Source organism: Bactrocera oleae, chromosome 2, assembly GCF_042242935.1.
Source record: "Bactrocera oleae isolate idBacOlea1 chromosome 2, idBacOlea1, whole genome shotgun sequence".
Classification (NCBI taxonomy): Eukaryota; Metazoa; Arthropoda; class Insecta; order Diptera; family Tephritidae; genus Bactrocera; species Bactrocera oleae.
Window position 1 is genome coordinate 93,185,079 of NC_091536.1, and position 18,323 is coordinate 93,203,401.

General features: G+C 34.0%; 4 protein-coding genes and 3 long non-coding RNA genes across 13 annotated transcripts in view; 4 read left to right on the forward strand and 3 right to left on the reverse strand.

Moving 5' to 3' along the window:
• The first annotated feature begins 609 nt into the window (after window positions 1-609).
• On the forward strand, window positions 610-3,494 carry LOC106617821 (uncharacterized). Of its 5 annotated transcripts, XM_036356953.2 has the most exons (3): window positions 610-1,048; window positions 1,119-1,713; window positions 2,456-3,494. In XM_036356953.2, exons 1-2 carry the CDS (start codon window positions 994-996, stop codon window positions 1,502-1,504), a joined length of 441 nt encoding a protein of 146 aa, XP_036212846.1. In that variant the 5' UTR covers window positions 610-993; the 3' UTR covers window positions 1,505-1,713; window positions 2,456-3,494. The 5 variants fall into 5 exon arrangements, 1 of the variants encoding a protein (XP_036212846.1); XR_011394978.1 differs by lacking the exons at window positions 610-1,048; window positions 1,119-1,713 and adding an exon at window positions 1,720-2,146 and having other exon boundaries at window positions 2,301-3,494; XR_011394980.1 differs by lacking the exons at window positions 610-1,048; window positions 1,119-1,713 and adding an exon at window positions 1,720-2,146.
• Naa40 (N-alpha-acetyltransferase 40) lies at window positions 2,661-3,373 on the reverse strand. Its single transcript, XM_014235239.3, has 2 exons — window positions 3,006-3,373; window positions 2,661-2,949 (listed from the first exon to the last, which is right to left on the reverse strand). Exons 1-2 carry the CDS (start codon window positions 3,371-3,373, stop codon window positions 2,715-2,717), a joined length of 603 nt encoding a protein of 200 aa, XP_014090714.3. The 3' UTR covers window positions 2,661-2,714.
• Window positions 3,495-4,138: 644 nt separating the features above from the next.
• LOC138855780 (uncharacterized) lies at window positions 4,139-4,714 on the reverse strand. Its single transcript, XR_011394862.1, has 2 exons — window positions 4,372-4,714; window positions 4,139-4,318 (listed from the first exon to the last, which is right to left on the reverse strand). It is a non-coding gene; the product is annotated as an uncharacterized lncRNA (long non-coding RNA).
• A 1,686-nt stretch (window positions 4,715-6,400) lies between these two features.
• On the forward strand, window positions 6,401-7,681 carry Pcd (pterin-4a-carbinolamine dehydratase). Of its 3 annotated transcripts, none has more exons than XM_036356945.2 (3): window positions 6,401-6,629; window positions 6,734-6,827; window positions 7,293-7,681. In XM_036356945.2, exons 1-3 carry the CDS (start codon window positions 6,475-6,477, stop codon window positions 7,590-7,592), a joined length of 549 nt encoding a protein of 182 aa, XP_036212838.2. In that variant the 5' UTR covers window positions 6,401-6,474; the 3' UTR covers window positions 7,593-7,681. The 3 variants fall into 3 exon arrangements, with proteins under 3 accessions (XP_036212838.2, XP_036212839.2, XP_036212840.2); XM_036356946.2 differs by having other exon boundaries at window positions 6,429-6,625; XM_036356947.2 differs by having other exon boundaries at window positions 6,429-6,625; window positions 6,737-6,827.
• A 1,670-nt stretch (window positions 7,682-9,351) lies between these two features.
• Window positions 9,352-10,986, reverse strand: LOC138855858 (uncharacterized). The gene is made up of 2 exons (XR_011394982.1): window positions 9,701-10,986; window positions 9,352-9,636 (listed from the first exon to the last, which is right to left on the reverse strand). It is a non-coding gene; the product is annotated as an uncharacterized lncRNA (long non-coding RNA).
• A 4,101-nt stretch (window positions 10,987-15,087) lies between these two features.
• Brf (Brf RNA polymerase III subunit) overlaps window positions 15,088-18,323 on the forward strand; it is a 38,922-nt gene continuing 35,686 nt past the window's right edge. The window contains exons 1-2 of the mRNA XM_036356958.2: window positions 15,088-15,837; window positions 15,908-16,012. Coding sequence (XP_036212851.2) covers window positions 15,396-15,837; window positions 15,908-16,012 — 547 coding nt within the window. The 5' untranslated portion in view covers window positions 15,088-15,395. The remainder of the gene's footprint in view (window positions 15,838-15,907; window positions 16,013-18,323) is intronic.
• Window positions 16,024-16,679, forward strand: LOC138855859 (uncharacterized). The gene is made up of 2 exons (XR_011394983.1): window positions 16,024-16,407; window positions 16,469-16,679. It is a non-coding gene; the product is annotated as an uncharacterized lncRNA (long non-coding RNA).

Below are 18,323 nucleotides of genomic sequence, written 5' to 3' on the forward strand. Positions count from 1 at the left end.
GCTACTAGTGCAGGAGTGTATAGAACGTTTGAACAGCCTATCAGAGCACAACCGAGTGCACCTTATCAAGAAGCACCTCTTCAACATAGGTATAGCCTCTTCTGCAAACTGCCGGTTCTGCGACATAGAGCCGGAAACCCCAGAACATCTGCAGATGAACTGCACGGCAGTCTGCAGACGCAGAATCAAGGCCCTGGGATCCATGTTTCCACACAGGGATTGTATCGCCTCACTAGCACCCAGCAGAATTCTGGAGTTTATCAACATGCTGGGCCTAGATGATTCGATATGACTTAGGGGAGGGCACAATAGACCAAGCAATCGAAAATTACAAATTTCTTTAACGCTTTTTTGTTATTATAAATTTGGGTTTCTGTTTACTTTTTATTAAATTTGTTAAACGTACAAATGAAAGTACACACCTACATTATTTTTTAATTTCCAATAAAGTTAAAAATGTAAACTTGTTGTGAAATATAATCGTTTAATCGAAGTTTTCTTTGTTGAGCCTCGATAAATGGAAATTTCGATAAGTCGAATTCCTGTGTAATTCGTAAAGAATGAAATCCCCTAGCCATTTCGAATTACTCCGGACTTGACTGTATATATACATACATACATACATAACACAGATTTTTGTAGAATTCACAATGCAGATTTCCTACATAGAATCAAAGTGAGGGTCGCTAACCTTTCAAACCCCTAAAGATCGCATTATCAAACAAAACAGAGAAATGTACAATAAACTGGACACATGTTTGTATCTACATAGAGACATACATATATGTATATCCACTATAATATTTTACACTTTCGCTTTTTTGAAGAAATAATGGACTTGCAATTTCAAGAGCGAATAAATCGAAGCCAGATGCCCTACTAAAAGCAGATCAAAGCAGATATGGCGGGATGTTTAATAATAAATCGAAATCCGTATAAAAGTAGAACCAACGTGTTGGAGCGTAGTTATGTCACAGTAAAATTGTGCAGAAAATGAAGTCTGTTATACTACTCGGAGGGCTGATATTAACAAGCCTGCTTGCTATTGGTATACAACGCATCCTCCAAACATTTTATTTGAAATAAATTATGAGCTATATTATATATTATAACAATAGAGTGCTCCATTGCTGATGGAACTTCTAAGCCATTTGTGCGCAGCCGTTACAGCAAACGTTGGCGTATTGCAACAACTGAGGCAAATCCCGACAACAGCAGCACAGCCACAACAGAGCAACAGAAGAATGTAGGAGTGGACTCAAAAACCGGGCTAACAACTATTGTGAACAACGAGGGCAAATTGGAAGAAACCACAGTTATGGTTAGTCCGTCCATGCCTTTAAGAACCACAACAGCGAACTCTAAAGTTATAGAGGAACCAACTAAAAAACTTATCAGCACCACAACTGAACACCCAAGACACAATGGTCCAAATGGCTTGCCATTGGACTATGATTACTATGGTAATGGTGGAGAAAATGAGGAAGATGCAGGTCATAAATAATAAACTTGTTCTAATAAATATACTTATTACTATACAACCATACAAATATATACTACATATAAGAAGAAAAGCTTGAAATGATTTAGATGTTTATTTTAGTTTTCGTTAAAATTCACACTTCACAAATAATTTCGCCATTATAGTTGAAGAGCATCTGTATTAGTATTTAACTTTAACAATGGCAACTCCTCAAAACAGCTGACCAGCAAGTAAATTATCTGCTAGGTGTTTATAAATATATATAATTTATCGAAAAAATACAAATTATTGTACAACATAAGCAAATTTTGTGCACAAACTCAGCCAAAAAAATTTTGCGTATATCACAATTACAAATAAATGAATCGCAACTTTAATGTGTAGCGAAGAAAAACAGCCCTTTGCGGATGTACAAACTTGTAAGGTGGTGGGATTTTACATAGATATAAAAAACACTTGTTGAAATTTTAAATAAGATGCAAAGCAATTGTAGTGTATTCTAACCATGTCCAAACTTTAAGTCACCATACATATGTACTACGTTCGTAGAAGTTTTCTTATATCGTGAGGTCAAGTCTGAGATTAAATAAAGTGAACAAGTGAAATAGGTGTGTATGATTTTCAAGGCCTTTAATACAGCTAACTATTTTTCTATGACCATTGGTAAGTCGAAGTTATGAGCCAATTTACCTTATGTATGTACATACATATGTAGAAATTATTTTTTGCGTGAACTGGTTTCAAATAATTTCTCACTAAGTTCATACTTTCAATTTCTTTGTATGAGTAATACAAATGTTTTACATATCTAACTTAGGGTATAACTCACCGAGCAGGAAAGATCTGAACTACTTCAACCTATTCTGGCTGTTGGCTGGTCATTAGAAGATAACCGCGATGCCATATATAAGAATTATTTTTTAGTGATTTCAATGCTGCTTTCAGTTTTATGTCGTGTTGCTTTGCTTGCAGAAAAACTGAATCATCATCCCGAGTGGTTGAATGTATACAATAAAGCACAATTAACTTTGCCTACGCATGATGTTGACAGTCTCAGTGCAAAAGATATTCGTGTAGCTAAACACATGGAAGAACAAGCCAAACGTCTACTCTTAGCAACCGTTCCAATTAGTGTGTGGTGTTTTCATAATGTTGTTAGTTATAATAAATGTTGTGATTAAAAATTAGCAAATATGTGTATTATTTTGTCATTGTAGGTACTTAGGTAAGCTTATAATAATATCTTGCTTAATATCTCATATTCCGCCTTTTCTAATATGTCAGGCGACGTCTCATCCAAGCTGTAGCCGATTGTTTTAAAGAAAGCTGTGGCATTAGTATTATTTTTCAACACTGTGAGCACAACTTTATCCATGTGCCAATGTTGGGCGCACTGTTCCAGTATGTTCATCATGAACTTACCAAGTCCTTGGCGTTGAGATTCTGGTTCAATCTGCATTTCATAGCTATAACAATAGAGAGATGTAATTTAGTTATACACGCAAAATGTTGTGGTACTCACCAGTATAGCACACTATTACCGTAGTCCATGTCAAAACGAAACATGGTATAAGCTACGGGTTGTCCACTTTTATCTGTTGCCACCAAATAGCGTGCCCATTTTTTATTTAAATCATTCTGCTTTACCTTTGGTTGCCAGCCTATTTTTAAAGTCTTATAATAAGGACTCACATTACGTTCCGCTAATTTAAAAGCCCATTTCAATGTTTTTGCATCCATATCAGCTTTTGTGCGACAATAAAGTTTATATTCCGCTCCATTCTTTGCCGTAAATTGGAAAGCATTGGGCACAGATTCCATAGGGTTCTTAGCTTTGCCTGCATTTTCTACATTTCTTTGTTGATTAGCTGTTGAAGTTGTGTTCGTCATTTTGGAATTTTCCTCTACGGGTAGAGTTTGTAAAATTAAAGTGAATACAGGCGCCAAATGTGTAAACAGTGATAAATATGTAATTTTAACACTTCTCTTATTCCATGTGTAATATGTAAAATTTTGTTTTGCTTTGCATGAGCGGGAAAAAAAGTAAAACATAGTGCTGCCAGCCATATAAAATTTGTTGAGAAATTATAGAGCACGTTATATGCCGAAAAACTCGCAAAACTAGATGGATTAGATTTTTCGCTAATTCATGTTATTTTGGACGATGTTATCACCTTAAAGCGTATTTCATTATATAGTAGATTTCTCTTATAGTTATTTTTATTTGAAAACCCTTCAATCTAAAACTTTCATTGAATACAATACAATAATACTTTAAGAATGTTAATCACTTTTGTGGTCTGTTGTTGTTGTAGTGATATCCCTGAGGAAATTTGGAGAAACGTGCCGATCGTCCTTGGCTTATGCAATAAAATCAGAGTATATATTTTAAATCTTAACTTTCTAAATAGATATGCTGCCGACGAGTAATATTGAGAGAGAGAAAGAAGAAATCTTATAATTGCAATCAACAAGTGTTTTCTGTAACTATTTACATAAATGTCTTCGCCGTTTTCTTTAGCAGAAAACAAATTACTGCTTCTCTAAAATGTTGCGGAAATCTAAATCTAACTATTTGTCTTTTCAAATTAATTTTACTTCTCTAACTATCCTTCCTAGGAAACATTTTGCAAAAGAGAAATAAAAACAAACCAATTTTTACTTTGAATATAATTTTTTATACGTATACTGTTAGCTAAGTATTCCAATGAAAGTGAGAAATACAAGTTTAGGAATTTCGCTTTAATTTTTGTCCTTTAATTCTTTCAATAGATCTGCAATAATATCCTTTACTGAAGGTGTGGTCTGGTGTAGTCCTCCAAATCCAAAACATGGCTGAAGTGCGAAATCGACTTGAGATTGTATTCAAAAATTTAAAAAATATTTACCTTAGGTTTTGCCTCTACATTCAAGACAAAAGCGCCAAGTAGTATTAGAAGAAGGCAAATGAAATATAGCTTCATTTTTTTAACTTCCAGTTTTTAAACTTTTACTTGCAGTTGTAATTACTAGAACTACTTTAACATCTTCATAACGAAAACAACGCTTTTATACCAGTATTAGTTCAAGTAGAGAATACTATACTCTCTTTTTAGGTATTGGTTTTTAATTGAAAAATATTTTGTGGTAATTAAGTATTAAATCAACTTGTTCACAATACCGACCTACCTAGGCCTGTGCCTGTGATAGGCACAAAATCTAGATAAATAGAATTCAAATTGCATTCTCGAAAAATAAAATATATGTATATTTTATTTACCATTTTTTTATGGAGAAAAAAGGGAGAAAATATGGTAATGCAGATAAATTATGTCGATTTAGATATATTTACTTCTAAATGATATTAATCAATTAAACATGTATGTACTTATGTTATTTTCTCGAACAAGTATTAAAAACCAAAGACGAATGCACATGGAAACATAAGCCCTTACCGTTTCAGGTGTAAGTTTTACTAGGACGCAAAGGTTAATCTCAAAAAGAATTGGATTATCATGATTTATTGATTTATTATGTATGCTGCTTTGTCTAGCAAAACATTACTTTGTCATAAATATTTTCAGCGTTTCAAGTGTACATTTGTACATAATTCTAGAAAAGTAAATGGCGCAACCCTTTTAAACGATTATGAAATGTGACGAGTTCGGTGTTAGATGAGTGGGATTGGCTGCGCGTGCAAAGAGGTGGTTAGACTCATTGTACGCTGGATATATATTTGGTTTTAAGATCAATTCTGGATAAGTAGGAGTTTAATCTGCTACAATAAGCAGAACGAAATTGCGCAAGAGACAACTTGAGCTTTTCGTCTGCAATGTGTGGTGGGTTGACTGCAAGTTCGCCATTCACTGAGACGGAGTCGGTGAAGGTGTTGATGGCTCCACTGTGAATGCCGGTCATATTGCTTGATGTCGTCGATGTAAGCAAGAAAAGATCTCGTGATGTTCCGCAGAGACTGCTTAGAGGGGAGTGTATAATGTCCTTGTTTGAAAGCATGCTGGCCTCGCTAAGACCCCAAAAAGCATCCTGTAATCGTTCGAAGTGCACGTCTGAAGCTTCTTTAATCTGCGTTTCACTATATACAGGCGACCTTTCTTTGTCCTTTCCTTATGAGTTACCGGCTAGCGACTTAAGGATTTTGTTGCGGCTCTGTACTTAGTAATTGTGGTCAACAGATGCTCTCTTCTTGGCTTTTCTGCCATATTACATGTAGGCTGAGAAGTTCGTATCGTTTTAATGAAAAAACTCGATTTTATTATTCAAAATATGTAGATGTCGTCGAAAGCAATAAATCACAAATTTTGGTCTCCTTGTAAATTCAAATTCATATTTTTTTTCTCAACGCAAACAATGTTGAACCTCATATGTATAATTTGAAATTTTGTTTCGTAATTTCTTATAATTCGTAATGCAATTTAAAATTTTCTGGTCGTTAAATCACCATTAGGTTTTGCAGACTGCCATGGCGCCAATATGTAGCTGTGAATGATGAGTTGTGTGTTTCTCACAACTCCGTAGTTTGTGACGTTTTTTTTTCAAGCGTAACTTCTTAAAATTAGTTTTGCATCATTTAATACAAAACAAATGTGAATAAGTGAAGTCTTAGTGGATATAAAAGTTAAAAATATAAGTATAAAATTCATTATTAATCAAAGAAATACGCACTTTAAATAGTTGAATTTTTGAACTGTAAATGTAAATATCTCAAAAACCATAAGCGGCAACTAAATGTATATATTTTCTTAATCTGGAGAACCTTCTCTATCCGTTCATACCCATTTTAACTCCGAATTAGGGGAATGCTATTCAAAATCCTAGCCGGAACGACAGTTATGGTTGGTCCGCCCATGCATAGCAAAAAGTTTGAAATAATATAGTTGAAGAACAACTATATTAGTAGTTAACTTTAACATGGCAACTACCCAAAACAGCTGTCCGGCAATTAACTGTCAGCGAAGTGTTTATTTAATAATTTATCGCAAAAATAGAAAGTAATGTACTGCATAAGCAAATTTTGTGCACAAATTCAGCCAGCAAAGTTTTTGCGTATATTACAATTACAAATAAATGAATTGCAACGATTAAATATATGCAACATTTCAACAGCTTATTGCTACTATCAGTGCCGACAGCAACACTTAATGTGTAGGTATGTGTGTTTATATGGCTTGAGGCGATTAAATGTTATACGTACATACATATGTATATATAACTAAATCGAGTTTTAAACAAATCTATTGAAATACTTTGTAGTAGTCTACCTAAAGCAGTGCGAGCAAACACATTTGAAAGTAAGAGGCGATACTCTACGGTGATTGCGCAGAAAACCATAGCGAAGAAAAAGATGGTAAGTATATCAAACAGTCCTTTGCGGATGTACAAACCTGTAAGGGGGTGGGATTTTACATAGATGTAAAAAACACTTGTTGGAATTGAAAATTAGATGCAAAGCAATTGTAGTGTATTCGAACCATGTCCAAACTTTAAGTCACCATACATATGTATTACGTTCGTAGAAGTTTTCTCTTATCGTCAGGTCAAGTCTGAGATTAAATAAAGTGAACAAGTGAAAGTAGGTGTGTATGATTTTCAAGGCCTTTAATACAGTTAACTATTTTTCTATGACTATTAGTAAGTCGAAGTTATGAGTTAATTTACCTTATGTATGTACATACATATGGATAAATTATTTTTTGCGTAAACTGGTTTGAAATAATCTCTCACTAAGTACCTAAGTTCATACAAATAATTTTTTTGTGTGTATTTGTTTGTATCAATAATAAAAATGCGTTTTTTACATATCTAACTTCAGGCAAAACTCACCGAGCAGGAAAGATCTGAACTACTTCAACCTATTCTGGCTGCTGGCTGGTCATTAGTAGATAACCGCGATGCCATATATAAGGAATTCTTATTCAGTGATTTCAACGCTGCTTTCAGTTTTATGTCCGGTGTTGCTTTGCTTGCCGAAAAACTGAATCATCATCCCGAGTGGTTTAATGTATACAATAAAGTACAAGTAACTTTGTCTACACATGATGTTGGCGGCCTCAGTGCAAAAGATATTCGTGTAGCTAAATACATGGAAGAACAAGCCAAACGTCTAATCTAAGCAACCGTTCCAATTAGTGTGTGGTGTTTTCATGATATTGTTAGTTATTTAAAGTTGTAAAATAAATGTTGTGATTAAAATTTAGCAAATGTGTCTTTTTTTTGTCATTATAGGTACTTAGGTAAACTTATACTAATATCTCATATACCGACCTTTCTAATCCAAGTTGTAACCGATTGTTTTAAAGAAAGCTTTGGCATTAGTATTATTTTCAGATCAGTGTCACCTTATCTACCTATTTTCAAAGGAACCAAAAGGAATAAAGAAAACAGTTAATACTCCAAAGGATGGCAGGAAATAAATAACACATTATTAGTAGAGAATGTAGATTACATGTTATATTATTATGTATATTATATATATATTATATAATATACGTTCTCTGTTATTAGTTTTAGAAACACGCACATTAAACAGAGAACGTCAGCAGTTTCAGAAGCACCACAAAAAAATGCCCCGTAAACTATGCAACGTGTAGTTAAAATCATCAACAAATTTACACAAAGAAAAAAAAACCACTACGTGTGGCTACATAATAAATATAGTTTAAAAATTATGTATTTTAGTTTATTAAAATATATTTATTTTGCAACATATATTGAAATAAAACGTTGCACATACTCTAAAAGTTGTGGAAAACGGATTATAACTTTTCAAGCCCCCAGATATTGAATATTTGGACCCCAGAACTTGTAGCTGACTTTTTACCGAAAATATCGATCAATCCGAGAGTTCTAGTACTGAGATTCGGGCAAAATCTCTTTATGATAACAGCAGTTTTTTGTGACAAAGATGGGTAAAATCAGGTCAATATACTCAGAGAGCATATGTCTAAATGTCTAAATTGATAAAATCCGGTTCAAACTACCAGTAGTCCCATATACCTAATATCCGAATTTTGAACTGCTTGGATTTATACCTTATATATCCGAAAATGTTGGCCAGTGTGAATTATCTTCATGCATTTCGTGAAATTTTTTCCATTGTTCAAGTATATTCCCGGGTAGAAATGGCAATGCAATCAGTCCAGACCTTCCTCCGGTTGACGTTTTCCTCATATACCAAATATATTAAGTAATTTTCGTTGAGTTTATATCATATACATACATACATATACCTCATGTGAGTTAACTAGGTTGATTTAAATATAAATATCACAGACAGGAGTTGTTAGGTCGACGACTTATAATATACATAAGATAATAGGATACAAAATATGATTGAAATTCATTCAAGTATTCATCGAACAATTAATATTAATTTTTAAACGGTATTTTTATACGCTGGACAGGGTATGTTAAGTTCGCCACGAAGTTTGTAACACCCAGATGGAAAAGGTGGAGACCCAATGAGTTTCATATATAAATGATCAGCATCATGAGCTTAGCCGATTTAGCCATGTTCGTCTGTTTGCCGGTCTCTCAACGTGTATATACCCGAACTAGTCCCTTTGAGATACCGATCTGAAATTTGCAAACGTCCTTTGATCTCCAAAAAGCCTTTCATTTGACGGAACCGTCGATATTATTTCACTATAGCATTTAGCTGCCATACAAAATGACCTATCGGAATCAAGTTCTTGTATGGAAAACTTTTGTATATGTGAAGGGTATTATAGCTTGAGTGCAATCGAAGTTAACGTTTTGCCTTAGTACACATTACTGATTATTCAGTTTTGTGGTGGTTTTGTCCCTTATCAATACAAATTATTCCTTTCTCACTGTTGAAGTCCTTTCTAAATGGAATCAACATCAAGGCATGCTTTTTTTTCAAATACACATTTATTTATATAACGGTAATATATAATCCGTAAAGGAATTTACCTAAGTTAACAGAGTACCACCAAGCAGCGGCAATGTTGACGAAAGATTACCGACAGGGTTAAGAACGCCGCCCACCGCAGAGAGGACAGGAGGCAACGCAACGATGACAGGAGGCAAAGCCTCCACGACATCTGTCAAAGTGTCTGTAACACCATCGAGCGTACCACCCAAAGAAATGGTAGGGCGTGACTGTGGCCTACAATCGCCACGTACAAAAAGCACTAGAAAGAAAGTGGAATGTTATTAGAACAATAATTAATATACATATATATTGTATAAACTTACTTGTTAGAAACAATAGTGCAAACGCTACAGTGCTGATCCGGAACATGTTTTGCTATTGATAACTCAAATAAGAATTAGCAAACTAACTTTTTTCCATCATATTTATAGCGAAACTTTGTTGCCAAAAGTTAATAGGAAACAATATCATTCTAACTGCAGTAAATTCATAACTAGATAATATTTGTTAAACAGTTTGGAGCATGCATGTAATGCATAGAAATTAATTAGCTTACATAAACGCAGTTTTTAAGTTAGCCTTCCGATAAAGTAACGACTTATCGTTTCGGGATGCGCAGTAAGGCACGTATGCTTGTATATACATACATATTTACATATGTACAGCCTGAGAAAATTACGTTTTTCCAATTAGTGCACAAAATTTTATTGACTCATATTCATAATTGAAATAACAATAAACACAAAATTCAATTTAAAAAGTGTTAAGGAAAATGCAGAAATAATTAGATGTAAACATATTTAAACAAACAAATAATTCACATATGTATATAGCAAATAAAGAGTTCGCACTGACAATGAAATGAATGCATTATAGCTTATCCTTTTAATTAGCCAAGTAAATTTACATGCAATGTTAGAATGAAGTTTACAACCTCTTCTCTTTATTGAAAGTGTCGAAACTCAGCTCTGTCTAAATATTGTGGCAGCTATTTAACATTTTTAAGTGAACAAAGGTTTGTTAAAAATACTTAGGACCTACGTGGGACATAAAACAAAATATGCAAAACCATCAATATATGTCTACAACATTCACAATTTCTTATGGAAAAACCGCTAAAATCGGCATAACTGATCGCTAATAGTGGACGTTGACAACGGAGGCTGCCCTTGCAAAGACTATTCGAATAATGTATGGTCCTTTGCAGGCTTACGGCGGGGTGTATGCCAAAAATCCATTTGACGACATCGTTTTATTGGGCTTATTGAGCTTATTGAGCTGCACTTCAAAGCGATTTTAGCACAATGATCCACTAGTGACTCTAAATCACCTACAAAAGTACAGTTAGTAAGTTTTTTTTTCTATTTTGTCAAGGTATCAACGAATGCGCCAAAGTCGAAAAATGCTTAGCCTTCAAAGAACAAAACACATTTTTTGGAAAAATGTGACACTGCGAAGCTCTGACTTCTTTAGCCCGTCTGAAAAACATGTTTTTTAGTGGTATGCAGAGTAGACCTCTGTGGCAATGATATTTTCCTTATTCGGCTCAAATTTCAGCCCGACGACTGACTTTTTCAAATTTAGCAACAGAAAAAATACGCATAGAGTTGAATTGTTCGTAGTTTAATTTGACTAAAATGGCTAAGGGACAGCGAAGGTGTGAGCCGGTTCGTTTTGATGATGGAGGACTCTTTCTTTGCCAAATGGAACCGCTTTTTCTGCAATTTGGTATCCAATCGACACAATTACAGAGGCTTATTAGGTCACAGGGTCACAGATTACTGAAACGCCAAGAGATATATAATATTTGATACTTCTCTTAGCCCCTTATACCTAATTATAAGAAGATTGTCGAACTTCCGACTGACTTTATACCACATAAAATGGATAAAATCGGGGCCCCTGATATTCACGATTTTGAAACGTCCGGCTGACTTTACTCCTTTGATAGGTTTACAAGTATATATGTACATATATTTTTAAAATTGTATCAAAATAAAGTTCTCAAGAGTACCTGAGCAATGTCATAAATTAATGCAATCAGCCCTCCCATTTCTCTGCCCCAATGAGTTTAGTATAATTTTCGCTGACGGGAAGTAAAATATAGTAATAAAATTAGGTGAGTCTATGACCTTTAAAATAAGTTAATATGACACCAAATTTGCTTGTAATCCATTCAGTATTTCGTCGAATAACGAAGTTGAACATATTCGGTATATTTCGTAATATAAAGTTTTGCCAGCACCTGAAGCTATCGGGGGAATAGGGGGATAAATCCTTCCAAGTTGCAAGAGTATGAAATGTTCGCTTACACCCCCACTTAGTTCTTCTTTATGTTACTAGCACTAGTGCTGTGACAAGATAATTTTGGTCCTAGATAAAACGCAAAAGATCTGGTAAGCTTCTTCCCTCTAATAAAATTTGCTTTTCCTTAGTCATAAGGATTTTAACATTTTTTGTCCAATTGGAGTCTACGCAAAAAGGTTACCGATGTTCAGTTATTTAGAGGTAAATTTAAGTTTTGACTTCCCCACCTTTCAACTATCCAGACGAACTAGTTGGAATAGAAATTGAATCCAATTACAGGAGTTTTTTAGCTTCAAAAAAACTGTTTAGCTCTCCAACTGTAAGAGTCATCTCTAGAATAAACCGTAGAACGTCCTCTAAGTCATGTTTCTCATGACTATTCAAATTTCGATTCTTAGGGCAAAAACTCATTCGACTTTGTGGCTTTTGCTGTCCCTTATCAATACAAATTATTCCTATGTCCTTCATTAAAGTCCTTCTTAAATGGAATCAATCAGAGTATGCTTTTTTTCAAATACCCATTTATTTATATAACGGTAATATAATATGAAATCCGTAAAGGAATTTTTAGTAAGTTAATAGAACACCAACAACCAGCGGCAATTACGCCGCGAGAATATCATCTAACTCATCGATGTCAAAAGGCAAACCCTCCACGAACAACAAAAAGGAGAGGGGCCTACAGCGTCCAAGAACGAAAAGCACTAGAAAGAAAGTGGAATGTTATAAGAACAATAAATAATATATGTACCATTATATAATAAATGGTATGCATATATTGTATAAACTTACTTGTTAGAAACAATAGTGCAAAAGCCAAAATTTAACCAAAAACAACAGCATCCAAACTGCACAAATTCATATCTAGATAATTTTTTTAAACAGCTTTACACACACTTTTTGAGTTAGCTAAATTTAAGTTAGCCTAGCTCTGTTTAAATATCGTGACAGCGATTAAAAAATTTTGAAATGGACGAAGGCTTGTTAAAAATGTTTAGAACCTAAGTGGAACATAAAACGAAATATATTACGAATACATCTATCAAATCGGGATAACCGATCGCCAATAGACTACGATAACGTCAATTGAGGCTACTCTTGGAAACCTTTGCAAGCTTACGGCGGAATGTCAAAAAAAACCCTTTGGCGACACCAACTCAGTGCTTTTTCTTCTTGACACTTAATCCACCGAAGTGATTTTGATCGAGTGTACCATTGTTTCTCGTGTTTCAAGATGGCGCACTGCAATTGGATTAAAATCTTTTCCAATTTTTTTTTTAAAGAACTCAGATCATGCCTTCTTGCACCTCTGCTAGGATTCAGTAATACCACAAGGAATAATTTCAATAAAAATGTGCAAAAATCTTTGGATGATATGTCTTTGACGGTATATATATGTATATATTCGCTCCTGTTATAGGGTTACAATGTAATAATTCCAATAATTCCTGTCACATGCAATAGGCTTTATTTCGTACCAACTTTTTTCTGTTGGTCTGAAATAAGCGTCCAATTACTTTTACCAGGTGTAAGCGGGTCTGCCGATGCGCCTCTGTCCAAGCGGGTTTCAATACATAACGTTTTTTAAGATGTCGTTTGCAGGTTTGCGTAGGTGTATCCAATCCACATTTATATTGTATAATGAGGAAAAAAATTTTATTTAATAAAAAACGTATATAAAAATTGAAAAAGTAATAAAACAACATCTGTGATAGAATTTCAACTTAGGCAATATATAAGTATATCATATGCTATTTATAAAAAAATGAGCATTCGCGCAAACGACTTAAATCGTAGACGCACTATCATCGCGCGTATGCTACAAAACGAAGTGTGATTGTTTATAATTCTGCACTGTGCTCTATTTACTGTGCGCCAGGTCAACCACATAACATTGGTTTTGATATGAAATTCCTACCACAAATGAACGAAAATTAAGTTTAAAAATTAAAAATGAATGAAATTGAAGTAAAATTGAAGAATGAGCAAAATTTAAATTTCACAATTGTTCCTACCATTCCGCTCGCATATGTATGTTGCTCACAAGCTGATTCCTTACGACGATACTAAAATCAGAATTCATGTTCTATTTAGAAAAGTGAATCGGCAACATAGCTTACTAGCGATGTAAATATTAATGTAATTATTTCATATTGTGCACTATATCAAATTATAAAATTGCCATTTATATAAAATCCTTTATTACTTCTATATATTCTAAGAACATTCCTATGAACATATGAAAATGCAGCCCAATCGGTAGTCGTAGTATTTCAAAAGAGCATAAATGTTTTGCTACGTCCTGTCTCCGCGCGAATTCAACCTTACTTTCATGGCATGCCACCTGGACAAACGCCTCTGTCAACGGAGGATTTATATCATATTATTATATTGCTTAATTTGTATTTAGAAATACTGAATTTTAGGGCTTATTTACGTAATATTATAATACTTGCGTAAAAATATAAAAACAAATAAACCAATACTTATTTAAATATTTTTAAAATAAATTTGATTAATAAAAAAAATTCTGATATAAGAATGTGGCAGTGCACCCCCTAACCCTCGTTGCTTGTGATCGTTCAACTTGCTTCGTTCTAGCTATTCTCGTAAAAAACAAAAAGATAGGAAAAAGTCTTTGTGCGAGGCAGGAAGAAGCAAGCATCAGCGTACGTGTTCTTATGAATGTAGGTATGTGTGATTTTCGCATTTGTATAAATACGCATCAATAAGCATAGATAGATCCATGTCAATAAGGACATATTCAATAAACCTAAACATATGAACAAGTAAGTGAATTGAGATAAGATAAAATGTTAAATAATAAAATAAAAGATAAATAATAAGATTAATGATATATAGTATTCGAACGTAAGGGTTTGCATTCGTAATGGCTTAACTCCTTCACGCTTACGACCTGAGCCACCACAAATTTGAAAACGCGGCCACTTAGCCACTGTTTTGTCGTTATCCATCGCATATTAGATAATGTTCACGCAACGCACAAAAATGTGTTGTAGAATTTATCCATTAATTACCTGTTTTATTATAAATTCTGGGGCTTTAATCAATAATCCTCTTATATTATTTGAAAGATGTCGCTAACCAAAAACAAACATGAAATCCTTTGCATTATATAGCTTTAAATTATGATTTGTCCTAGTTCATATACTTATCAATTATTAATTCGAATTTATTTTTTTTTATATTTCTTATCTCCTTAGAAAAAAATATTCTGGATCTTTATTACTAAAATTATTTTAAAAAAACTCCACATATGATAATCAATCTATTATAATCTGAAAAATGCAACCCTTTACAAAAATCACATGTAAATAATGCCCACAACAACAAATATGCACAATAATGCCCCACAATGTTTTGACAAATTTCAAGTCTTCATTTCGCTGAATAGTCAAATGTGTGCAATTGATTAAAACTACATTGAAAATGCATATTTTATATTAAATATATAAACCAAGGTTAATTTAATCAAAGAGATTTGTAAAATAAAGTTTTAAGTACAACCATAGTCGTATAATTACACTAATTAAACAGGTGTCGACACCGAACTGTTGCTGCTTGCACATGCAAACATTACAACTATTTTTATTGATTAGAAAAATTAAACGCGTAAATAAACTTGAGTTGTAAAGATTCCAGCTTTTTCCTTATAACAAATAACGAAACGCAAACGTGCCATACAATAAAATGTCGTCAGGTTTAAAATGTCGCAATTGTGGTTCCACCGATATCGAGGAAGACAATGCACGTGGCGATGCCGTCTGTACGAACTGCGGTTCGGTATTAGAAGATTCGCTTATTGTATCCGAAATACAGTTCGAAGAAATTGGCCATGGTGCAGCGGCTATCGGTCAATTTGTGTCCGCTGAGTCCAACGGTGGCGCCACAAATTACGGTTATGGTAAATTTCAAGTCGGCTCCGGTACTGAATCTCGTGAAGTTACAATTAAAAAAGCTAAAAAAGAAATAACACATTTGTGTCAGCAACTGCAATTAACACAGCATTACATTGATACGGCATTAAATTTTTTTAAAATGGCTTTGGCACGACATTTGACGCGTGGCCGCAAGAGTACGCACATATATGCCGCTTGTGTGTACATCACTTGCCGCACGGAGGGCACATCACGTAAGTGCACATATTCCATTGCTGAACCATGTTCTGTTAAGGGATTCCTTTTTTTTATTGTTCTCTATAGATTTGCTGATTGACATTAGCGACGTGCAACAAATTTGCTCCTACGAATTGGGTCGCACTTACCTGAAGCTATCAAATGCTTTATGCATCAACATTCCATCTGTCGGTGAGTGTACATTGAACTTGTCTTCATATTGAAAATCAAGTAGAACATAGTTTTAAGAATCATTTCAGTTTGAGAGTTATTTTTAAATGCTATATATGTAATATTTTTGGAGGTATATTATGCATTCTGCTAAGCTCCCTAAACGAAAACGAGCAACATTTTATTCGTCCGTATATTTTTAAAGCATAGGTGCGGTGCCTCGCCAATATCTATATCCTGAACATGGTATAATTAGGAGTGTTGTGGAATCTGATAGTTGTCAGAATTGAATTCAGATATTATTGGTTTGACGTTCGAAACAGAAATTGTATCGGTGATGAGTGTCACGGAAACCAATTTTATCAGTTTTGTTATCAGAAACAAAGCAAGAAGGTAGTCGCTGACGGATTTTAAATGTAAGTTAAGAAATTAATCTATATTATATTCTTACGATTTAATTTATCCCTATTTCTTTAGGAGAAAACAAATGAATAAAACAAAATGTCATAATTATTGAGTTTATGGAAAAATCCAGTCATTTTATGAGGATTTACAAAACGTAATAAACGTAATTTAGTACACAAATGCGTGTTTAATCAGTCGATAATGTGATATAAATCTTTAAAGTCAGCATACAAGTAAATAAAAGCCAAATTTCAAATGCGATTTTCCTGGTGCATCAAGTGTATTACTGTTGCTTTTCAATAAAATAAAAGCTAAAATAATGAAACAAATTGTAAACTTTAGCAGATTTTATTCAGTATTCTAATTTTATCAAACTCTTCCAAATCTATGCATTTGCAAGTTTGGTCACATCAGCTGATTCGAATATTAATTTTACGTATGCTCGAAAAGAAGAAAATTCAATCAGATTCTGTGACACCATTACGTATGCTCGAAAAGAAGAAAATTCAATCAGATTCTGTGACACCATTTAACATCATAATTAATTTGCAATTCTGACAACTGCGCAAATCTGGATTCCACAACACTCCTGATTAAGTTTAGCATGAAGTTTGTAAACCCCAGAATGAAACCTTTGGCCCCTATAAAATATATGTATATCTATATAAATGATCAGCGTAAAGAGTTGAGTCGCTTCTGTCTGTATGTATATACGCGAACTAGTCTCTGTCAGTTTTGTATGGAAAACTTTTTTATTTAACAATATACACATATTCACCAAATGTGGCATGAAGGCAACGGCACAATGATTGTGCCACAATCTCGGAACAAATTGTTCAGCTCGGATCATTATAGCGTATAGCTATCATACAAACAGATCCATCAAAATCGAGTTCTTGTATAGAACAACAAGTTTGGTTTTAATAAAAAGTAAGGAAACAATAATTGAATTCTTGCTGATTTTCTTTTTCACGATTGTCAAACCTATGTGGCGTAAATGAATTCGTAACTACATATGTTCCTTCAGAAACGATTAACTTGCCTCTAAACTATGCCATGCTGCTACAACAACAAACATTAGTTCCATTTTATACTCTCGCAACATGTTGCTACAGAGTATAATAGTTTTGTTCACCTAACGGTTGTTTGTATCACCTAAAACTAATGGAGATAGATATAGGGTTATATATATAAAAATCATCAGGATAAAGATACGAGTTGAAATCCGGGTGACTGTCTGTCCGTCCGTCCGTCTGTGCAAGCTGTAACTTGATTAAAAATTGAGATATCTTTACGAAAACTGGTATACATGTTTCCTGGTACCGTAAGACGGTTGGTATTGCAGATGGGCGTAATCGGATTACTGCCACGCCCACAAAACGCCATTAATCAAAAACAAATAAATTGCCATAACTAAGCTACACAATAAGATACAAGACTGTTATTTGGTATGCAGGATTACATTAGGGAAGGGCATCTACAATGTAATTTTTTTTTTAAGTGGGCGTGGTCTTGCCCTCTAATAGGTTTAATGTGCATATCTCCTAAGCCGCTCAATCTATAATAACAAAATTCACTCGAACAAATGATTTTACCTCTACCTCCTCACCTCTATCGACAGTGTGAAAACCGGTGAAATCGGGTGACAACCCCGCAGACACCATATATAACGGTACTGTAAAAACTACTAACAGCGCGATAAATTAAGCACTTAACACGCCAGAGACATTACATTTTATATCTGGGATGGTATGAGATGACTTTATAGAAACCGCCTTCAAAATTAAACAGTGGGCGTGTCACCCCCACTTTTAAGAGAAAAACCCATATCTTGAGATCTGCTTATCCGATTTCAACCAAATTCGGTACAAAATATTCTGCTCATACTTCTATGTTATAGTGCGAAAATGGGTGAAATCGGATTACA